Source organism: Taudactylus pleione, unplaced genomic scaffold (assembly GCF_031769625.1).
Source record: "Taudactylus pleione unplaced genomic scaffold, aTauple2 ptg000115l, whole genome shotgun sequence".
In the NCBI taxonomy this organism is placed as follows: domain Eukaryota; kingdom Metazoa; phylum Chordata; class Amphibia; order Anura; family Myobatrachidae; genus Taudactylus; species Taudactylus pleione.
Genome location: NW_028284517.1, coordinates 512,247 through 537,272, shown reverse-complemented (window position 1 = coordinate 537,272; position 25,026 = coordinate 512,247). Strand labels below are relative to the sequence as shown.

At 45.8% G+C, this 25,026-nt stretch overlaps 1 protein-coding gene across 1 annotated transcript in view; it reads left to right on the top strand.

Annotated features, from left to right (window-relative positions):
- The window catches only part of LOC148524857 (fatty-acid amide hydrolase 1-like), a 135,720-nt gene that overhangs the window by 26,175 nt on the left and 84,519 nt on the right, over window positions 1-25,026 (top strand). Inside the window, exons 4-7 of the mRNA XM_088471592.1 lie at window positions 2,211-2,354; window positions 5,193-5,326; window positions 6,663-6,869; window positions 11,084-11,124. Of these exons, the coding sequence (XP_088327718.1) occupies window positions 2,211-2,354; window positions 5,193-5,326; window positions 6,663-6,869; window positions 11,084-11,124 (526 nt within the window). The remainder of the gene's footprint in view (window positions 1-2,210; window positions 2,355-5,192; window positions 5,327-6,662; window positions 6,870-11,083; window positions 11,125-25,026) is intronic.

Here is a 25,026-nt window from a genome sequence, read left to right as displayed (position 1 = left end):
TCACTCGTGATGTCAGTAGTGAGATTCCTGCTCTATTAGAAACGCGCGTTTCGCTTGATGAACATTTTTAAGTTGGAAACCCACAATAGCAATAGAAATAAAAGCTAAACCAGACTATAGCTGTTTTAAATCAGTCAAAGGCGCCGATGACTGGTAGTTTTGACAACCCATTTCTTTGTAAATCAGGCCTAACATTAAGCAGACATACTGTATGCTTAAGTAATAAATATTCCATAAGTATTATCAGGAGTTTGTGACAGGAGAGTGCATATATGGAGATTGCAGTTTAGCGCACAGTCTGTGCAGCTTAAGCAGGCAAAGTATTAATTCAACATGGTATAGCAGTTTGTGAGACTGGTCCACATTAATCGGCCCCAGCGACCCGTCTGTATAAACCTCGGCAGCGGTGGGAGGGGGAAGTGACGAGATTCGCGCTGAATCGTGTCTTCGTGGCCCCGCCCCCTGCTTCACAATGCCATTAATCTCAGCATTGTGAAGAGGGGGCGGGGCCACAATGATGCATCATTTGCTGGACCACGCCCCCTTTTACCGCATTACGCCCTCCGTGTGGAAGCCTGACAGCTCCCTCCCGGAAGGAGGGAGCTAAATGTCGGCAACCCTGTGTTATAGTATTGATCAGCAACAATAATGAAATGATACTCACAGTAGATTGAATGGGAAGTTGCCTGCGTCACGGCAGTCGGCATGCTGGCGGTCAGAATCCTGGCGCCGGAATCCAGACAGCAGTAGGAATCCCGGTTCCAGAATCCTAACCGCTGACATCCCGATGCTGAGTATTAGGGTTAGGGAAAGGGCTAGGTTTAGGTTTAGGTACTAGGGGAGGGTTAAGGTTAGGCTGTGGGAGGGGAGGGTTAGGCTGCGGGAACGGTGGGTTAGGGTACTTAGCTGCACGCAGAGCATAGACATAGGCATAGACAAATTAAATAAATACCTAGGGGCATGCATTCCAAGCCTAGGGCCAATTCAGCTTCACAGCAGGAAATGAAGGGATTGGGACAGGTGGACGCACCTCTGCTCTTGCTGTCCTAACGCGATCGGAGCTCTCAGCTCAGCTGATTGGGCGGCAGCTCATACAGCTGGCAGTTGCGGGACTGGGGAGCAGAGACAGCGGGCAGTAAAAAAAATTGCCACTGGAGGAGGGCTGCTGGGCATGCCCAGCCACAGCATCTCCTCCTACAATGGACCTTTGCGGAGTCCAGTAACCTGAGACAAACAAGGGAGTGGGGGCGCCAATGCTCTTGCTGGCACAGGGCACTAAAATGTCTGTGGATGAGGATTGCAATGGGTATGGGGTGATGGATGTTGCTGACTGCTGCTGTGATCTGTGCTGCTGGTTGATAGGTGCTGTGCTTGGAGAGGGGTGCTGGGTCAGAGGCGGAACTAGCGATGGTGCTAGGGGCATCACCCAAAATCTTGCCTAGGGCATCAAACTGGTTAGGGCCGGCTCTGGCTGCACGTGTCAGGAGTCTGTCGGGATGCCGCTGTCTGTATCCTACAACTATATTAAGCTAGCTGAGATTTTGTGTGTGTGTGTGTGTCCCAGAGCATAACCCTATCCCCCCGTGGTGCCTAAACCTAACCCTCCCCCCACGGCTAACACCTAACCAGGCCCCTCTATACTTATGTTTGGGGCGCCGGCTGTCGATATTCCGCCGAGATTTAAACAGCAGGCAAGGTAACTACATCTCTGTTCATCCATTCCCCAGAACTCACCTAATAGGAATGGAATAGTCTCTGAAGGACTGCCCCTCCCCCCCCCCCCTCCCCACCACCTCCAAGTGACTATATGGACCAGAGAGGAGGTCCCTTCAATTGCTTTTAGTCTCCATTTTTGGGATCCGTATGATGCACTAATACAGTTATAGATACATTTGTTGCATTGGATTCAGCACTGATCTATTGCATGGACACAGCATAAGCCTGCCTAATACCTGTAACTATGCAGACAAGGGAAGGAATGATACATGAGCATTCTTTGCTTCATTAAGGGGCCCATTTATTCATTATTGGGCTTATGACCCAATAATTATAATTTCTTATCTCCGTTATTCGCGCCAATAAGAATGAAGTACCATCCAGAAGTATCAATCTTCACAGACAGGGACTGGGGGCTCCGATAGGATCCCGTCCCTGTGATATGTATAAGTAAAGTGATCGCATTAGACTCTGATTAATATCTTCTCACACAGGCGCTGGAAGTAAATGACAATCTGAACTGCGTGACCCTATTTATGCCGGACATAGAGGCCCAGCTCAAAGGACTTCTAGAGAAAGAGGAAAAGGGTCCACTGTACGGAATCCCCATCTCTATAAAGGAACATGTCGGTTATCAGGTAACTATTATATTATATATTATGTCACAGGGCATCACTCCTCCCGCTGCTACATCTCCGACCCCATCTCAGAACACACTCCCTCTCACCTTCTCTGCTCTTCCTCTGACTGCCACCTGGGCTTGGTATAAAAGATAGTCAAGAATAAGATAGACAACAGATGTTAGACAGACAATAGGTTGACAGGGAGAAAAGGTCAACACAGGTCGACAGGTTCAAAATGTCAACAGGGTCAAATGGTTAACACAAAAATAGTAGACATTTATTTTCTAAACCCTATCCGCAACCCTCCTCTTGGTACCTAACTCTCCCTCATGGTGCCTAACCATAACCGTCGAGGTAAGTGCGTAACCCGAACGGTCCCTTCAAGTGCCTATCCCTAACCATCCGGAAAGTGTCTAACCTTAAAATAAAAAAAGTGCCGACCATATTAGTGTCAACATCTTGACCTTGTCAACCATTATCAATGTCAACCTTTTCTGTGTCGACCTTTTGTCCTTGTCAACCTATTGCCTGTCTAACATTGTCAACCTTTTTCATAGCTATTATTATTATTATTATCATTTATTTATATGGTGCCAAAAATGTTCCGCAGCGCCTTACCAAGTACATAAACAAATTGTAGACAAGCGACTTACAGAACAATACAATACAGGACCAGGACATGGATAATATATATATTGCTACATTAGCGACCATAACACCCAGATAAGCAACAGAGCAGGGCCGTAGCTAGGGTAGTGTGGCCGGTGCCATCGCACAAGCACCACAGGTCAGGGGGCGCTGTTTGGGCCTGTCAAATTTCTGTTTATTATCATTCTTCCTCTTATTTCATCCCCAGCATCTCCTGGCCTCTCCTATCTCATCCCTGGCCCTTCCCCATGAAGCCATGGCCCTTTTTTGGGTGCATTATTTGAAAAATGAGGGGGGCGCCAATGCTCTTTTTGGCACAGGGCACCAAAAAGTCTAGTTACAGCTCAGCAACAGAGCATAAGTAACCAAGTGTTAGGTGCCCTTGTGGTGAGTAAGAAGTAGATGAAACTAAAGTAAGGAGAAGAGGGTAGAGGGCCCTGCTCGTTAGAGCTTACACTCTAAAAGGGAGAAGACAAACAGGGGTGACACAGATGGGGTAGACGGGGAGGAAGGAGCATGTAGCAGGTTAGAATGATATCTATCTATTGACTGGAACCCTGCTTTTGTGCTCCTCCCACTTTGTCACCTCCTCCCCCTCCCATGCTACTGACTATTCTCATCTGCACTGCACTACCACTCATCTGAGTGTCCCAGGGGGAGGAGGGGGCTGGGGGCATGTAGGCTGTATTGTGGGCTATTCACAAATGAACGTGCAGGTATCGGGCTGGTGTTAATGCGTGTTGATAGTGATGACGACTGCTGTCACCAACAGACGGATAGGGGTGGTTTGGTTTGAATACAGGAGAATATTTGCATTTATTTTAGACCACGCAATGTGACAGCGGCTTAGTGCTTAAATAATGTAAAAATTGTAAATTATAATTTGGTACACACTCACTACTATACCATCAGATAACCCAATATATAACAATCCAACTTGCAGCAAGTGCCGAAGCAAATCATCATTGCTCCGATGAGGAGACAGCTGATCCAAAAATCTCCTGTCTCTCCGAGTCTTTAGGAGCAGTGAAACTAGTGCGCCTACGTGAACTAGAGTTCACACTTGCGCACAAAAGCCCTGGCGTCTGGCGGAAGCAGCCAAACAGGGGTTTCGGATCCCTCTTTGCAACCCGGAACTCCTTCCAATATGGAGGAGCGAGGTGTGCGCTGCGAGCAGGAGCAAATATCATCTGAAGATGGTGAATGCTCCCGCAGGCAAGCTCCAAAAATATAGTATTTCCGGCGCTCAATGAATTTGTCTCCTCATACTAGTGTATGGGGACAGCGGGCCATTCCCTGAGAGGAAGGTAAGTAGGAGATTTCTGTGATACTAGTGTATGGGGACAGCGGGCCATTCCCTGAGAGGAAGGTAAGCAGGAGATATCTGTGATACTAGTATATAGGGACAGCGGGCCATTCCCTGAGAGGAGGATAAGCAGGAGATATCTGTGATACTAGTATATGGGGAAAGCGGCCCATTCCATGAGAGGAAGGAAGGAAGGTAAGTAGGAGATAGATGTGATACTAGTGTATGAGGACAGCGGACCATTCCCCGGGAGGATGTGATACTAGTGTATGGGGACAGCGGGCCATTCCCCGCGAGGAGGGTAAGCAGGAGATATCTGTGATACTAGTATATGGGGACAGAGGGCCATTCTGCGAGAGGAAGGAAGGAAGGTAAGTAGGAGATAGATGTGATACTAGTGTATGGGGACAGAGGGCCATTCCCCAAGAGGAGGGTAAGCAGGAGATATCTGTGATTCTAATATATGGGGACAGTGGGCCATTCCGCGAGAGGAAGGAAGGTAAGTAGCAGATAGATGTGATACTAGTGTATGGGGACAGCGGGCCATTCCCCGAGAGGAGGGTAAGCAGGACATATCTGTGATACTAATATATGGGGACAGTGGGCCATTCCGCGAGAGGAAGGAAGGTAAGTAGCAGATAGATGTGATACTAGTGTATGGGGACAGCGGGCCATTCCCCGAGAGGAGGGTAAGCAGGACATATCTGTGATGTCTCCTGCATTACCTTTTTGATGGATGGCCTGAAAACTTATTTTCTACAAAAGCAGGTGAAAATGTCAATTTTCACCTGCTTTTGTAGAAATAAGTGATAATGAATAGAACCTTTAATAAAAGGCTCAAACTGATTCACCTGTGAATCACGGACGCCCTTTTAACAGCACCTTTGTTGGATTTTCAGGGCCATCCTTCCACTTGCGGCCTTGTGCAGTACCTCGATGATGTGGAGGAAGAGGACAGCGTCCTGGTAAAGGTTTTTAAGAAACAAGGAGCCATTGTGTTTGCCAAGACAAATGTTCCTCAGACTCTTTTATGGTAAATTCAAGAAGTTTCTGCTGGTAGTTCCTATCCCCAGGTCTATGTGATCTGGGTGCTCGATGGCAGTGTACCTAGCTGCCTATTCAGTGTTCCACGTGGCTCAGACTCATCCCATGCAAACTGCACAAAATGTGTCCAAATCTACATCAGCCCCAGTATCTTTATAGTTCAAGTTTCCCAACTTCAGTCTTCGGGGACCATCAACAGTGCATGTTTTCCAGATCTTCTAGTCTGTACAACGTACTGTTAGGGAACTCTGAGGACTGAGGATGGGAAACACTGCTGTAGTTCCACATGTGTCTAGCTCAGCTCATCTCCCACTTGAAACTCTGCTTATTGTATCTCGTATCTGCTGCTCTCTCTCTGTAAGCCTGATTCTCGTGATATGTAGCTGACTGCCCATACACAGTCAATATTCTGAATGTGGTCGCATTTGGACCTGAGTGTGACTTATATTCGGGTCCTGTATCTGTACTATTAGTCCTCATCTCCTCGTCCATCCAGTCAGACAAGGTCAGAACTATCCTGTTGGGCTTGAACTCCATTGAGGCACTGATCATACTGATATAGACTTCTTAGTAGTTTGGTTGGGGTTGGATTTTAAACTACTTAAACTCAATTCATTGCACTTCTATTATCTCACACTCTTCACACATAGATCCCATGGGATTGGAAAGATCATTTATTGTTTCTTGCCCTGGAGTGCAGCTAACAGTCACCCTTACTATGGGGCACAGTCCACTAAGCAGTGCACAGTCTTATGCTGGCTACACACTTAACGATGAGTACCCAGCCGATGTCAAGTAAGGCGGATCCAGGTGGCAGTTCTGACATCGGCAAGTGAGTATGCCGGGAGTGACTTCGGGGGCCATTCAGCAGCATGGCCCCCAGTTGACGATATTGCCTGTTGGACCTGCATGCAGGTCCGATGGGTGACTACGCTGCCGATGCCCAGGAGCCAGCATCGTCAGTGACATAGTGGATGCACACTGCCCGATGTGGACGATATATAGTCCGATCCACAATATCATCTAGTGTATACCCGGTTAAAGGGGATTTGAACAGGATTTACACATGTCCATCCACTACTGGCAGAGGATCATGGGTAAGGTAATGCATACACAACTCTTTACCAACAGTCTGCACATGGAGAACACTGGACTGTAAAATCTACTCTTGTTATGTGAAACTCTTATATGTACATAATATATAATTTCCATCCTTTGCTGAATATTCTAATCACACATCCATTATCTACATTTTCTGTATTAGGAATTTATTCCAATGCTATGTACTATTACATAATACTCTCTACCGCTTTCTCCTACTGTAGCTGTGAAACCAGTAACCCAATATACGGACACACACTAAACCCCCATAACAGAGCCAAGGGGGTATCAGGATCTTCCGGTGGGGAGGGGGCATTGATTGGTGGTGGAGGTTCAATTCTTGGTATTGGAAGTGACCTTGCTGGCAGCATTCGCCTCCCGTCCAGTGTTTGTGGAATTGCTGGATTTAAGCCAACTTCAAGCAGACAGAGGTGAGCCCTATTCCTCCTGTATATATTGTTATAATAATTTCCTACGGTCTGTCCCGTCTCCACAATGCACACGGAGTGTATGCCGATGTGTGAGCCCTAACCACTCCCATTGCTAGGGCGAAGGAACAGACCTAGCAAAGGAGGACTAGACGCCGGGAACAGGGTACCTAGTATCAGAGGAGCAGCGTGGAACCATGACGCCCAGAGAAAGTGCATGTCGTAGCGCCCCCTCCCTGTACTCAACTGTGCCAGTGGGGTATGGCCAGCCTGCGGGGGAATACTGAAGTGAATATAAAAACAGCAAACAGTGGCAGTATCACATTGGGTGTTGAGGTCCCATTGGGGGAATAGAATGCTTCGGTAATGCACTGTCTGACATTAAGGGGTAGCTGCTTTGGCACTGCTTTATTTATGTATAGCACCTAGAATCTAGCTTTTATCTCATTTGCATCATTGTTATTAGTCAATAGAGGAGATAGTATTATATATTCTGATCACCTATGGGAAGCTCCATTCTCAGCTATGCTCCTACTTCACAAATATACATTGCACCTATATTAATGTGAGTACAACTAACCATGTTCTGTCTACCACTATTATTCCAGGTCTCCTAATACAGTGGGCTCTATTTACTACAATCCGCATATTGAATGCGGATTGTAGTGTGATATTACCGAGTGAATTCGCATTGCGAATTCAGGCAATATCACAGGGATTTACTATAAATCCCTTGCAGGGACAGAGCTTGCGATAAAGCTCTGTCCCTGCGGATCCCATCCGCACTCTAGTCGCGGTATTTTCGGAAAAAATACCGCGACTAAGAGCCCGCGCATGCGCCGACCGACCACCGCTACTACCCCCCCACCGACGCTAAGCCCCGCCCCCCGGCGCTAAGCCCCGTCCCCCGCGATCGTGGACCCCCACGACCCCCCCCCCCCCGCGACCCCCCCTCCCTTCATTACACTTACCTGCATCCTCCTGGCCTCCGGTGGTCTTCTCCGGGCGTCCGGATCAGGTGATCTCCCATACTGCACTGGGGCCCGATCACCTGATGACCGGGCCCCAGTGCACTGTGGGAGACCAGCTGACCGGAGAGGAGCCATCACCGGAGGCCCGATCACCGGTCCCTGGATTCAGGTAAGTAAAAAAAAAAATGTTTAATATTTTTTTTTCTTTTTTTTACAGCAATCAGCTTGCTGTCTATTTAGACCACATAGCTGAATACTGGTACCGGCTCCCGCCTCTACTCTCCCTGTTAGAGCAGAGTGGGAGCCCGGTAACCGGGGGAGACCCTGGATAACGCCACCTCCAGGTGGCGTTATTATCACAGGGCTTCCCCCGGTATTTTTTTACAATTTATTTTTAGTAACTTTCACACAGATCACATTTCCCATTACAATTATGGGAAATGCGATCTGCTTTACTAAAAATAAGTGATACTGGGGGTTGGAGTAGAATTTTACTAATTCTACTCCAATTGCCCTGTAATAAATTCAGGTGAAACTAAAATAATGTGAAAAGGGTGTGAAAACACCCTTTTTCACTTTATTTTAGTAAAAATAATGTTAATAAATAGAGCCCAGTATCTTTTAAAAGATCTTTTAAATAACATTTTGTGGTCATGCCTAGGAACACCTCATTACTTTACATAGCAAAGCAGTGAGTTTTTTTTAAAACTCATACCTGCCAATAAGAAAAGGAGAGGGGTGGTGACAGAAGCCAATAAGAACGGAGAGGGGAGGGGCAAAGAGCCGATCCCATGGTAGATAGGGGAGGGAATTAAAGAGGTGAGAAGTGAATGTAATTAATCTGACAGTAAAGGAGAGGTGACAGAAGATGATCACCGAGGAGGGGGGGCCGGAGGGGAGACAATCTGGGCAGCTTGAGGGAGCATGAAATGTAGAAACGGATCTCCAATCTGTAACTTATTTAGGATATAGAGCAAAGAAACCGAGATAAAACTAACAGGCGGCCGTCATACTGTGCAGCGCCCCAAGAATTCCCGGGAAACCTGAATGGCGCCCTCTGTCCATTTTGGCGCCCAGAGCTCATGCTCCACTGGAACCACCCTCGCTATTCCCCTGCCTAGTATCAGAGGGAGGCGGGTGAGAACAGTACGAGCAGCTGCAACACTGCTGGGGCAGGGTGGAGCAAAGCTGGGGAGGTGATAGCATATGCCGGGGCCAATATACTTGTTAATATAATAAATATATATCACTAAATTAAAAAGAAAGATAGGGGGCGCTCCATAGTGCATAAATGTTTTAATTGCATAAAAACATTAAAAGGACCCTCAGTTACAGGTGTACTGGTACCAAGTATAGGACAGTGTAGGCTGGTTATCACATGATTCAATGCAAAATTTCCATCGGCAATACTGCTCACCACCCACTCAGGAATGAACTCGAGTCCACCATCCATGCCGGGCCTGTCTGGGAGTGTCGTTGCATGGGGTTAAGTGCAAAGACGCTGAACCGCTCGCAGGGGCGTATCTACAATGGGTGCAGGGTGTGCGGGGTACACGGGCCCCTGGGTCCAGGGGGGCCCCGCACTGCACACCCATTTTCCTGGTGACCTGTGCAAACTCTATAGACTCTGGGCACACCCTAGTGCCCAGAGTCTATAACTTCGGCGCTGGCCGCGCACAACTCACCGGAGAGAGAGGAGAGGGCCCGTGTCGGAGACTGCACACGGGCCCCCTCCTCTCTAGAAACGCCCCTGACTGCTCGCATACTCATATTCAGATGGAGAACCTGCCCATTCCATGGGGCTGGTCATTAATAAAATAGTGGAGAAGATATGTTTTAGTGTTCAATGAAAATATAATTTGTTTTGATGTTCAGCGATATATATATAATTAGTAGTCGAGAGAAGAAAATTCAACAAAAACATAAAATTAATTCCAGACATCAAGCAATATCCTAGTAATTAAAATTCCTAGAGATTGTTTAATTCTATAGTGTCATTCAGTCCCAAACGGGTGAGGATCTGTAGCCAAAAAATCCAATAGGCTTCTCTCTTACAGAAAAGGCTACAGCGATCTCCTCCCCTATTGGTCACTTTAATGTTCCCGGGGGCTGATTCACTACCTTACGCAACTGCGATTATGCACCCAATCGGCTAATTATTATCAGGACTGTGGGGAGGCGAACGGTGGTGTGCCAGTGCATTTGAACGCCGTTGCTGGGGCGTGCATAAATTATCCACTGCGATGGCCTACGCAGTCTGAGATCTCATAGTGTGCATTGTTAGCAATTTCTGATGTGCGTGAGGCTGCGATGGTACTCGATTGTACCGATGGTTTTGCAGGCTTGCTAAACATTACGGATGTGTGCTGAGTATAGTGGGCCTCCATGGGAAGTGCTGCGAGGGCATGGCGATCGCAATGTATTAGCATACTATCGTAGTTGAACTGCGTGCGTAATTGCTATTGCATATGTAATTGCTTAAGGTAGTGAATCATGCCCTCAATTCCTTTGATGGAAGCATTTTTTAGAGAACCATTCTGATATAATGTAATTTGTCTGGATATTTATTGAAAATTCTTCTATGTAGCATAAAACGGGTGTGCAATGGTCTTATGGTGCGGCCCACAAACTGTAGTGAATCATTCTTGACCAATATATTCCAAAACAAAACATTTAATTTTATGCTGTAGGTAGCAACTTTTTTTTTTAAGTACACAATCCACAAACTGAAATCGTTGAGCAGATCCTGGGGCAATTCCCAAGAATGTACAGTGGGTAGAAATGGGCGAATCTATATGGACTATGACAAAGTGCTGCCAGCCCCTCACCAGTTTCTGATCCTCCTCCTCTTCATCAGTAGCAGCCATGAGCAGAGTTCCCTGGGCTAATGTCCATCACTTCTTTTGCAGGGGATTCCTAGTGAATTCCAAGGTTCCCGTTAGACCCAATTCCCCAGGTAACCCAGCACAAATAATGGTGCATAAACTATTTACAACTGGACCGATTCGTACAGTATATGAGAATATGAATTTCTAGCAGAATGCATGGTCAGAGAATTGTAGGTACGGTAATATCAGTTTCTAGAACAATATTTGGTCAAGATGGATGGGATTATATTAATTTCTAGCACAATATTCAATCATGGTAGATGAAATAACATCAATATGCACTAAAGACATGTAGTCAGGATTTAAAGTTAAATAATAATTGTTATCCCTATATAATATATAATATTTCATTTTGCAGCCTTCGTGGAGTCCGTGCGTGCATTGATGGAATGACTGCAGGTAAAATTTGGATATTATTTGTGGATGAATAGATGTTAGAAATTGTATCTGGTTGGTTTAATTTAATATTGTATGTTATGGCGGGCATAAATTATGCAATTATGAGCCCAATATGTAGATTATCGGTGGAATAGGCCGATAATTGCATAGAGTATTGTGACCAATAAATCTTCCAACATGCACTGCTGCGGCCAGGGCCGGCTCTTCCACTAGGCAAGCTTAGGCAGCTGCCTAGGGGCGCCGTCCACTGGAGGGCGCTTCTGAGTCCGCCTTGCACCCTCCATTTGCTGGGCGCCCGCTGAGATTGTTTTACCAGCGGGCACCTGGCTCCTCTCTTCACCCCCCCCCTGGCGCCAGCCGGAGGACGGAGCTCACTCCTGAGGTCTGGCTTCCGGGTCCCGCAGTGCAATATGGGAGTGACATCATGATGACGTTACTCACATACTTCCGAAGAGCGGGCACCGGGGACGGACGGCAGCAGGCACCGGTATGGAGTTTAAGGTAAGGGGGGAGGGGTGCTGTCTTACTACAGGGGGCACTACTGGGGGCATCATATGGGGGCACTACAGCGGGCTTACTACTGGGGGCATCATATGGGGGCACTACAGGGGCCTTACTATTGGGGGCACTACAGGGGCCTTACTACTGGGGGCATCATATGGGGGCACTATTGGGAGCACTACAGGGGCCCTTACTACTGGGGGCACTTCAAGGGGCATTACTACTGGTGGCACTGCAGGGAGCATTACTACTGGGGGCACTACAAGGACATTACTACTGGGGGCACTGCAGGGAGCATTACTACTGGGGGCACTACAAGGGCTTTACAACTGGGGGAACTACAGGGGCACTTTCTACTGGGGGCACTGCAGGGGGAATCATCCCTTTAATTCGGGTCATGTGAATATTATTAGGTTTGGGGGAAAACAGGGGCTGCATTGTGAACCTTTGCCTAGGGCGCCCTGAAACCTTGCACCGGCCCTGGCCGTGGCCGACCACTCAATATTTCCCGTTCCTTCTCAGCGGAGGAACAGGGAAATATTTCCTCCCCAGGAGAGGAAAGCAGATATTGTAAGCCATACACTGACAGACATTTTATCTGACGGTGTATGCCCAGCATTACACTCCACTTTGGGGTTTAGGGGTTGGTTGATTCTGTTATTAACTGGCATATTTATCCATATTATTTTTTACTAAAATAATGTGAAAACTGTTTTTTTCACACCCTTTTTACATTATTTTAGTATAACTTAAATGTATTAAAGAGCTTTTGGAGCAGTTTTCATAAAAACTACTCCACAGCCCTTAAATTTGCACTGTTTTAGTAGGCATATCGCCTTTCCCATACTTGGAAGGGAAAATGTGATCTGTTTCAGATTACTAAAAGAAATTGTGAAAAGATGCAGGGGATGGAGTCCTGCTATAATAACGCTATTTAGAGATGGCGTTATGCAGGCTTTTTCCCTGTTTCCCCATCTCCAGCTCAGCCTTCCCTGCCTGCTGACAGGAAAAGCAGGGCCCGGAGCAGGCTTCTGTAATCAGCCATGTGTGTCTGATAGACCACAGGCTGATTACATAGAAAAATAAATAAATAACACTCACCTGCACCAGGGGCTGGTGATCAGTGAGCTCCTTCGGGACTCCTGTCAGCTGATCGCTGGGCTCATGCTCTGTGACCCCAGTCAGCTGCTCCTTTGTGCTGTAAACTGAGATACCGGTACACAGGACAGAGTATTATATGTCTGTTACTTCAGTGAGGGTAATAGGGTACAAGAGGGGTACACTTTTAATGGGAGTCAATGGTGACATTAAAAACGTGTAAGAGAGGGTGCATATTTGTACAATGTGTGTGTTATATCTATGACAGTAATAGGATGTAACAGGTACTGTATACATGTGTTGCATGTATGTTATTTCTATGATACTAATAGGATATAAGAGGTACGCATTTGTTGCATGTCTGTTGCACAGATAGTAATACATTATATTGGGGTTGGACATTTTTTTTTGGTATCTCCTATTGCCCAGACTGCGATGGAGTGTAAGAAGGGTGAACATTTATTATGTATCTATTATTTCAGTGTCACTATGCACAGGACCTATGGCGAGAGATTTGGACGCTCTGGTACTTTCCATGAGGGCTCTATGGTGTGATGAGTTTTTTTGCCTGGACCCAAATTTGACACCCCTTCATTTCAATGAGGAGGTAATGAGACACACACACATATATAATAGGTGAGGAGTGTATGGGGATAGGGGAAGGACTCCCTAACTCTGATGTTCCCATGGGAGGAGTGAGATTTATACTGATTTCCACAGAAAACCATAATAATATCATGTTTACAGCAGAAAACGGGGTATATGTTTTGGGAGCTTAGTACAGAACTTATAATTCACTTAGTGACCAGCACTACGACACACCCTCATCTCGCTGATCTTTGTTCTATAGATTTACTCCTCTACCAAACCTCTCCGAATTGGATATTATGAAGAGGACGGATATTTCCAGGCGAACCCCGGTATGAGACGAGTTCTTCTAGAAACCAAACATCTTCTAGAGGATGCTGGACACAAGGTGAGAGGAGCACGCAGATAAGGCCCTTTCTGGTACATGTCAAGGTTCAGACTGGCCCACAGAGGTACAGAGAAAACCCCTGGTGGGCCCTACTGCCTGGGGGCCAATCTCTCCTCTAGGGATCAGGTTCCAAGCTGTGCACTTGAATTATACATTATACATATGTTATAATTCACAGGACTATGATGTATTTTCTATAATGCATAGCTGTTCTTAATTTGGTACATTATCATGCATGCACTAGCAGTATTTACTATATATATATATATATTTATTTATTTTTTGGGGGCAGTTCGACATGGCGCCTCTGCGAAGCAACTTTGTAAAGCTGTCAAGTGGTCCTCTGCCCATACCTTTGTGAAGTTCTATTCCTTTGATACCTTCGCCTCTTCTGTTGGTACTTTTGTGAGAAGAGTTCTCAGCGCAGCTCAGGAGCGTTCCCTCCCTTAGGAGATTAGCTTTGGGACATCCCAGGATAAAACCTGTGTCCCCTATGGAGAAAGAAGAAAAGGAGATTTATGTGGGACTGCTCTGCTTCTCCTGTCCGCATCTGCTTTGTTTTTGGACCTGTATGTGACTCATTCTTCCTTCTCCTCCTTCTTGCTTTAGGCATGTTAACTTAACTTAGTTGCCTGTGGCTGGGAGAGGGTCATGGGGGTGAGGGAGCAGGGGCTCATGGGTAAAGAGTTTTAACTATTTGGTGCCTAGACTCCTACTCACCAACCTATACCAAGCGTAAAGCCTGTGTCCTATGGAATTGAAGAAAAGGATTTAACAGGTAAGCACATAAATGTCCATACTAGAATATTCCGTATTTTGGAATAATTGCATACCATAATGAAATATCTTGGGAATGGGACCCAAATCTAAACAGACTGCATTTATGTTTTATATACACCTTATACACACAGCCTGCAGGTAATTTTATACAATATTTTCAATAATTTTGTGACTCAAAGTTTGTGTACATATGTAAAATTAATTTATGTTTTATATATACCTTATACACAAAGCCTGAAGGTAATTTTATACAATATTTTTAATAATTTTGCGCCTTAAACATACTTTGTGTACATTGAACCATCAAAAAGTATAGGTTTCAATATCTCAGTCATGCAAAACAAATTCCATATTTCGTAATATTCCGTATTTCAGAATATTTGGATAAGGGAGACTCAACCTGTACTACATTATTGCACTTTCTATCCTCACCAATAGACTGTCTCCTATATTGCATTTACATGCTTCTGAGTGTCCTTTGCTTTGCCAAGTCTCATTTGGTAAAGTTTTTTTAGGAATAATTTTCTGTTTAAACTGGATCATTCATGCAGCTTCTGCAGTGCATCCCACATGCCCTTTGCAGTATTCTCGTGCCAGGTATGGTGACTGGGATACATGGTGCCTGGTCCTATAACCTTGCTTCTTTGATCAGTCATCAAACAAACATAGAAGGTTTATGAAGCAAAACTGTAGTATGAACAGTGCTGGTTTCTCACCATACAGACACAGCATAACTAGCAACTAACATGGAGTCGATTTGCACTAGACTGAAAGACCATCTAGTAACATGTTGGTAACAGCACCACCTGCAGTACCTCCAGTGTAACTACTTAAGCAATGTTAAGACTAGAATTGTTGTAGTATTCCAACAACAATTTCCTCTTCACTTCTACATTTACTGCTTACATTACTTATATTTCACCAATTTTAGATTATATAAAATTATTAAAATTAAATTTTTCTTTTCAGCTCATCTTGTTCAGGCCTCCACGAGTGGGTTATGCATATGAGCTGCTCTGGAAGGCGTTTCTTGGAGACAAAGGGAAAACCGTAGCAGATAAGTTGTAAGTGGCATGTGCTGAGTACAAGCAATGAAAGCTGGATATTAGGGTGAGGGGTAAATACATTTAAACATAGCACCCTGGAAGAATAATCATTTATTTATATAACACCACCAATTTACTCAGCACTGTACAGAGAATATTTGGGTTTCATATCAGTCCCTGCCCTGTTGTAGCTTACAGTCTAAAGGGGGATGTACCAAGCCTTGGAGATACAGTGGTGTTTGAAAGTTTGTGAACCCTTCAGAATTTTCTATATTTATGCTGAAATTTGGCCTAAAACTACCTCAGATTTTCACACGAGTCCTAAAAGTAGAGAAAGAGAAGCAAATCAAACAAATGAGACAAAAAAATAGACGTGCTCATTTGTTTATTGAGGAACATTATCCAATATCACATATCTGTGAGTGCCAACAGTATGTGAACCTTTGCTTTCAGTATCTGGTGTGACCCCCCTTGTGCAGCAATAACTGCTTCTAAATGTTTCCGATACTTGATGATTAGTCCTGAACATCGGTTTGGAGGAATTTTACCCCATTTCCCCGTACAAAATAGCTTCAACTCTGTTATGTTGGTGGGTTTCCTCCCATGAACTGTTCGCTTCAGGTCTTTCCACAACGTTTCGATTGGATTAAGGTCAGGATTTTGACTTGACCATTCCAAAACTTAAAATGTATTCTTCTTTAACCATTTTTTGGTGAAATTACTTGTGTTCTTTGGGTCGTTGTCTTGCTGCATGACCCACGTTCTATTGAGACGCAGCTCATGGACAGATGTCCTGACATTTTCCTTAGAATATTCTGGTATAATTCAGAATACATTGTCTCATCAATGATGACAAGTCGTCCTGGGCCAGATGCAGCAAAACAGGCCCAAACCATGATACCACCACCACCACCACCACCGTGTTTCACAGATGGTATGAGGTTTTTATGCTGGAATGCAGTGTTCTCCTTTCTCCAAACATAATGCTTCTCATTTAAACCAAAAAGCTCTATTTTGGACTCATCTGTCCACAAAACATTGTTCCTATAGTTTTCAGGCTTGTCCAGGTGATCTTTAGCAAATTGCAGATGGGCAGCAATGTTCATTTTTTTTGCTTTTTCATGCTTTTTCAGCCAAGCATACCATTGTTGTTCAGTGTCCTCCTGATGGTGGACTCATGAACATTGACATTAGCCCATAGTGAGAAAGGCCTTCAGTTGTTTAGAGGTTACAATGGGTTCCTTTGTGACCTTGCAAACTATTTGAGGCTTTGCTCTTGGTGTGATCTTTTTTGGCCGACCACTCCTGGGGAGGGTAATAATGATCTGGAATTTTCTCCATTTGTACACAATCTGTCTGACTGTTGACTGATGGAGTCCAAAATCTTTAGAGATAGTTTTGTAACATTTTCCAGCCTGATGAACATCAACAACTCTTCTTCTGAGGTCCTTAGAAATCTCCTATGTTCATGGCCTGATACACTTCCACAAACATGTGTTGTGATCATCAGATTTTGATAGATCCCTGTTCTTTTAAAAAGACAAGTTGTCCACTCACACCTGATTGCCATCCAATAGATTGAAAATACCTGACTCTAATTTCACCTTCAAAATACAGTATCTGCTAACAGGGCTGCCATCAAGGGGGACGGCCGGGCCTGGAGTCCCGGGCCCGGATACTCTGGGGGCCCGACCGCTCCTCCTACCGCCTGTCCACTATTTCCACCCTGCTAAACTTACGTTCACTGACAGGCTCGGCAGGTGGTCCGCGGCCGCCCGTGCCCACTACTACAATATACCCTCTCACTATCTTTCCAAACGCCCGTCGCTGCTGCTATGTATGTGGCTGGCTGTTGGAGGCAGGCAGAGTGGATGCTCCCAGCCTGCTCTGTGCTGCTAACCAATAACACAATCGAGCAGACGGGAGCATCCATAAACACCGCAACAGCAGCGGGCGGTCGGAGAGGTAGGGAGAGGATATAGTACTGGGCGCAGGTGGCGCCTGTCAGTAAATGTAAATTTAACAGGGAAAAAGTAGTGGGTGGGAAGGCCCCAGGGCCCTCGTTGTGCGGAGGGAGGGAGATTACTCGGGGAAGGGTGAGGCTCTGTATAATGGGGGCTGGGGGGCTCTGCCTATTTGGCCTGTCCCAGGCCCCATGATATCTGAAGGCGGCCCTGTCTGCTAAGCCTAAAGGTTCACATACTTTTGCAACTGTGATATTGGATCATTGTCCTCAAAAAAATTTAAAAATTAGCATGTTTAATTTATTTGCCTCATTTGCTTTAGTCTTTATCTAGTTTTAGGACTTGTGTGAAAGTCTGAGGTAGCTTTAGGCCAAATTTCAGTAGAAATATAGAAAATATTGAAGGGTTCACAAACTTCCAAGCACCACTGTAGATAAAGTGGTGTAATTGCCCAATGCAACCAATCAGCATCTAACATTTCAAATGCTGCACTAGATAAATGACAGGAGCTGACCGGTTGCGTTGCGTAACTTTATCCCACTCTGCGGCTTGAAACATCTCCCCCTAAATTCCCTAACATACACACATGGAGACTAGTGTTAATTTAGAAGGAATCCAATTAACCTTTCAGTATGTTTGTGGCCTGTGGGAGAAAACCATGCAAACATGAAGAGAACATGCACACTATACACAGTTAAGCCATGTCCAGGTATTTAAGTATTGTAGTCAGCAATTATCTGAAAAAGTGAAATGCGAACATTAATTCCGGGACCATGTGTTAGACTGTGTATGAAGTACATTTATGTGGTGTCTGCACTGATTGGCTGGTAACAATCACTGTCAGGGTATGGTACATGAAAATGCTGCTCTGTGTTATATAGGGGTCTATTTACTAAGCTTTGTTAGGAGATTAAGGGCCGTATTCAATTTGAGGCGTTAAGTCCGGATCCGCAGTAATTTACTGACGATGATGTCATTATCGCCTGTTTTGGTTTTACCCCGTATTCAACTTCAAAGACTTTCCGCCTAGGCGATAAAGTATAGCCTATGAATGACAGGCGGTAAAAAGTGCAGAATTGGGGTTTTGGGGTGCAACGTTTCGAGAAACGCCGTGCAGCCTTCAGTCAGTCCCCCAAAGGTAATCTGTGTAAAAAACACAAAACAAAACTTAAGGACACCCCAAAAATTTACTTTGAAAAAGGGGGCGAAAAAAAAAAAGTTGGGGCACAAACTTAAAAACTAGCGAACTTGACTCTGGGGGGGTCCCCAAGTATGCCCCATGTGTTTTTTGATTGCAGGTGTTTGCGCCAGGTGGATTTTTCACGATTTGTTTAAGTCACTTTAGCAAGTTTAAAATATGCTGAACCCCATTTTCAAGTACCCCAAATTTGATGGGCATAGTTGTTTTGCCCTAAAAAAACTTCTAAATGCTCTTCTGCATCACCTTATTCAAAGCCGCATTTATGCACCTGCTGCGGCTATTAGAAACCCCGACTTCCTTCAGGAGTTAAAAATGGGGGTACCCATAGTGATCCCCCATATTTCCACATCTTTAGGGGGTTCCCTAGAATATTTCCTGAAAATTCCCCTTTTGTTTAACCTGTAAAAAAACGGGGTAAAAATTTACAAAAAAAATTACATAAGGTTCCCCCCCAAAAGCCAAACCAGCCCCAGGCTTGCCAGGCAGTGGTGGTTTCTAAAAATATGGGGAACAAATTGTGTATGGTTCCACCGTATTTTAGAAACCAACCCAAGGCTGCAGGGACCAGTTCTGGTTTTAAATATAGTTGGAAAAAAAACGTGGGGATCCCCCTATAGTTAAGACCTGCGCCAGACCCAACCGACTGGGGTGTAATGCCACAGCCAGAAGACCCAATCACCGGGGCTCCAGGTCCAAAGCATTAGCATCCCAAATCGGTCAGCGCAAGCCGGTGATCTCTGGGTCCCCCCTTCCCGAGCACCACAGGCTTACGCTGAAGCCTGGGGTTCTTCCCCATACCCCTGGTTTGGTGGGTATGGATGTAATGGGGGGGGGGCAAATAATGTAAAACTATTGTGTTTTACAGTGGAACTACAAGTGACAGCATGCCTGCCATTTTGCACTTGAGGAACAACAAGTGCCAGCAGACATGCGGCACCTGTAACTTCACTGTAAAATAGTTAAAAAAAGACAAACACACACACCGTGACAGTATAACTTTATTACACACACCTACCCATTCACACATACTTACCTATACCAGATGTGTCTGTCCCCTTGTCCAGTAGATTGTCCTCAATGAATGGGTCTGCAAAGAAAAATTCATACTCACCTATATCCTGGCGACGGTCTCCGCAGTAATCCAGGAACTTAGCAAAACAAAAAAACGAGTTTACACGACCCACACAACAGCTATCAGTATGTGTGTTGCCACACATACTGATAGCTCCCGAATGCCAGCTGACGGAACATGCATGGAGCTGGCACTTCCCGAGAGCCAATCAGCGGCTGCACTGACTGTAGAGCGGCCGCTGATTGGCTCCGGCTACTGACAGTTCCTACGTGGTGTGAATCGCCCAAACATGTGTAGACATGGGGGATCACTATGGGTACCCCCATTTTTAACTCCTGAAGGAAGTCGGGGTTTCAAATAGCCGTGGCAGGTGCATTTTTGCAGAATTTATAAAAATGCGTTTTGGGACTTAAAAATATGCTAGTACCCATTTTCATGTACCCCAAATTTGATGGGACCATTTTTAAAAACGAAAAAAATTAGCTAAGTGCTCTTCTGCATCACTTCTTCAAAGTCAAGAAAAAAAACACCTGCAGCGGCTATTTAAAACCCGATTTTTCTTTTGCAGCCAAAAACGGGTGTACCCATAGTGATCCTCCATGTCTTGACATCTTTTGGGGGGGTCCTAGGATTATTTCCCAAAAATTCCAGTTTTTTTAACGCCGATCCAAGTATCGCCGGGTCCTGTTTTCGCCTACTTTCAAATTGAATACGGGGATACGCGGGCACGCGCGCGATACTTTAAAGCCTACAAAACAGGCGAAGGCAGCGTTAAGTCCGGGCCGTAGCTCGGCTCAAATTGATTACGGGCCAAAGTGAACGGTGGTAAGGTACCGTTCACTTTATCTCCTAACAAAGCTTAGTAAATAGACCCCCTTTTCATATTGAAGTGAAAAAGAACAGAAAAAATAAAAAGGGTTTTGTCATATTTATAATTATAATATGACAAAAGTATGGAAAAACCAAGAGAAAACATAAAAATATGAGAGGAAAGTCATAAACACAGCCATGACCAATGATCACATCTTCCTACAATCACTGTGAGGAGCACTGCTCTACAAGGGAATAAGGGGAAGTCATACACCTTGACAGGATCAATTATCACATCTTCTTACAGTCACTGTGAGGAGCACTGCTCTACAAGGGAATGAGGGGAAGTTGTACACCCAGACAGGACTAATGATCACATCCACCTACAGTCACTGTGAGGAGCACTGCTATACAAGGGAATGAGAGGAAGTTGTACACCCAGATATGACTAATGATCACATCCACCTACAGTCACTGTGAGGAGCACTGCTACACAAGGGAATAAGGGGAAGTTATACACCTTGACAGGATTAATTATCACATCTTCCTACAGTTACTGTGAGGAGCACTGCTCTACAAGGGAATAAGGGGAAGTCATACACCTTGACAGGATCAATTATCACATCTTCTTACAGTCACTGTGAGGAGCACTGCTCTACAAAGGAATGAGGGGAAGTTATACACCCAGACAGGACTAATGATCACATCTTCCTACAGTCACTGTGAGGAGCACTGCTATACAAGGGAATGAGAGGAAGTTGTACACCCAGATATGACTAATGATCACATCCAGCTACAGTCACTGTGAGGAGCACTGCTACACAAGGGAATAAGGGGAAGTTATACACCCAGACATGACTAATGATCACATCTTCCTACAGTCACTGTGAGGAGCACTGCTACACAAGGGAATAAGGGGAAGTTATACACCTTGACAGGATCAATTATCACATCTTCCTACAGTCACTGTGAGGAGCACTGCTATACAAGGGAATAAGGGGAAGTTGTACACCCAGACATGACTAATGATCACATCCACCTACAGTCACTGTGAGGAGCACTGCTACACAAGGGAATAAAGGGAAAGTTATAAACACAGCCATGACCAATGATCACATCTTCCTACAGTCACTGTGAGGAGCACTGCTACACAAGGGAATAAGGGGAAGTTATACACCCAGACATGACTAATGATCACATCCACCTACAGTCACTGTGAGGAGCACTGCTACACAAGGGAATAAGGGGAAGTTATACACCTTGATAGGATCAATTATCACATCTTCCTACAGTCACTGTGAGGAGCACTGCTATACAAGGGAATGTTGTACACCCAGACAGGACTAATGATCACATCCTCATACAGTCACTGTGAGGAGCACTGCTACACAAGGGAATGAGGGGAAGTTGTACACCCAGACAGGACTAATGATCACATCCTCCTACAGTCACTGTGAGGAGCACTGCTATACAAGGGAATGTTGTACACCCAAACAGGACTAATGATCACATCCTCCTACAGTCACTGTGAGGAGCACTGCGACACAACGGAATAAAGGGAGCCAGGGGTCCATGTGCCCTGCATAGCCTGCACCCATTATAGATACGCCCGCCAGTGACCCTCCTACAGTCACTGAGAGGAGCACTGCTACACAAGTGCAAGAAGGGAAAGTCACAAAAAACAGCCATGACAAACAATTTCTAAGGGGAGCATTAGGAGAATGAAGTGAGAGACATACATGGAGACATGGCCATTGGCCTCCACCATCTGTAATCACTGAGAGGAGCTATATGACCCAAGTGAATGAGGGAAAAGTTATTCAGTACATATAATTATCGGAATCGGTATGAAATACCGCCCCCGCATGGCCGGTGGTTCAATTCCCGGCAGCGGCAGCACGACACTGGAACACATCCCGGCAGCGTGAGCCCGACAGCGCTGGAAATCCTGATCGTTGTAAGGTAGGTATAGACTAACCTAACCCCCCTAACCCTAACTCTCCTTAGGGGTGCCTAACCCTAACCTCCCCCCAAATGCCTAACCCTAATCCCCCCGTAAGTGCCTAACCCTAACCAGCCCTTCCCCGCTGCCTAAACTTAAGTCCCCCGGGGGGGTGCCTAACCCACCCTCCCCCTAGCCTGACCCTAACCCTCACGGGGGGGTGCCTAACCCTAAGTCCCGCCCGGGTGCACTAAACCTAACCCTTCCCCCCCACGGCTGTCCGCTCGCGGCGCCCAGCATCCCTTCGATCGGGATGCCGGGCGCCGGTCTCCCGGCATCGGGGAAATGAGCGGCGTATACATCTAGACGCCGGGGATTTCACCCTCGCCGGGATATGACAGTCGGGAGCCGGCTGTCAGTTTAATGTCAGCCGGCTTCCCGATTGCATCCCTAATTATCACATAATTTGTCCTCAGTCACAGGAACTTTTTCTGGATTTACCTAATGTTCTGGATACCAGATTCCATGCTGGACACCTCTAACAATATACAGTAGATATATAAAATAAGTATTTTTTATTTATTTGGTGTTTTTTTTACCTCAGACAGAGCCAATAATATGAGAATGTTGCCAGCTGTGGAATGGAATCTCCAATGGATCAGAGCACAGGGATGAGGATAATTCTCTAGTTATATATAGATAACATTGCAGTAAGCAGACTGGAGGGCACGTAGGAAAGCGGGAGAGAATCCCTTTATGTTACGATGAGTTGATGTGCATAAGGATCCTTGCTCAGCATCTCCCCCCTAGCAGAGCTCTTAAAGAATATCTTATGACAATCGGCGTAACTATCAACGGGGGGGCCTCAACTGTCTGCAGGCACCATGTGGCCACCTGTGATGCTTTCTGGCCTTGCTCCCCTATGCGGCCTATAGTCAGCAGGGAACTAAGGCCCTCATTCAGAGCCATACGCTCTGAGCAGAGCGCACGCTCTGAATGAGGGCCGGTCTCCATGAAATGGAGCGTCCTCCTGGACGCTCGTATAGCTGCTGGTTACCACCCACAGGCTATACGAGCGTGCATTTTGATGGCCGCGATGGTCGTGACCATCGCGACCATCGAAACTGCGAGCCGGAGCCTGCGGTTGAGGTTTTCAACCGCAAGTTCCGGAGTGATTTTGGCTCTATCAGAGCCAAAATCACTCCCACTGACATCACTAGTGATGTCAGTGGGCCGGCTTCTGACGGGAGGCGTTCCCGTGGGAACGCCCCCGTCAGGGAGGCACGCCCCCGGCACGCCTACCAAAGGGGGCGTGCTGTCAATCAACATCGACAGCACGCCCCCTTTGATCAGACAAAACAAGCGAAGGACTTTCCTTCGCTCGTCGCGTCTGGCGCATGCGCACGACGGAGCTCCCTCCGTCGTGCGCATGCTCAGTCCAGAACATCGACCCACTTGCGAGCGGACAGCCGCTCGCGAGTGGGTCTGAATCAGGCCCTAAATGTTCAGCTGTGGGACTGCTGAAGCTCTAGAGTGCTGTGCACATGAGGCAGCACTCTAACGGATCCATAATAAAATCCTGGCCAGCGTCTGTGGGGCAGTCTCTGATGCCATGACCTCTGTGATCAGGAAATGCAGGGGGACTAATAAAGATGGCGGGGGCTGATAACCTGGCATAGTATGTATAGGCAGGAGAAACTAAAAACCTTTGTCCGTAAGTTGCCCACTCTCCTGGAATGTTCGGAATACTCATGCATTTCAGGGGTAGTGAATAAATGGGGCCACTTTATATAACCACCTTGTATTTTATTTCTATTAGTAAGAACAACTTCATAGACCCCAACCTGGGGGAATGCGCACAACTCTGTAAGATGCCCGACGTGGTGAAGAGGATCCTGGGCTTCATTTTCCGGCCGATAGTAAGTAGATACGAAAAACAAAAAAAAAAACAATTCTTACTGTAAGTAAATTTGTGAACTTAATTAAATTTAACACGGACAATTTCATTATAAACAAAAATGAAAAAAACACAACATAATTATAAACACTAATTGGTCTATTCAATATGTTAATTATCATTGTCCAAACGGACTTCGATAGTTAACGTTTCTTCTCGACGAGAGCGCCAGAGGAATTCATCAAATCAGCTGTCTTCCTGAACACTTTCATTGCTCCTCTCGGAGCAGGTCACGCATGCACACAAGAGCTCCGACATCCGAAAGGATCCCTTTTCACGACCCAGGACTCCTTCCCATACGGAAGATGGCGAATGCTCCAGCAATCAAGCTCTGAAAATATTGTATTTATGGTGCTTGATGAATTCTGTCCCCATACTAGTGTATGGGGACAGCGGGCCATTCCGCCAGAGGAAGGTAAGCAGGAGATATCTGTGATACTAGTGTATGGGGATAGCGGGCCATTCCGCCAAAGGAATTTAAGCAGGAGATATCTGTGATACTAGTGTATGGGACAGCGGGCCACTCCGCGAGAGGAAGATAAGCAGGAGATATCT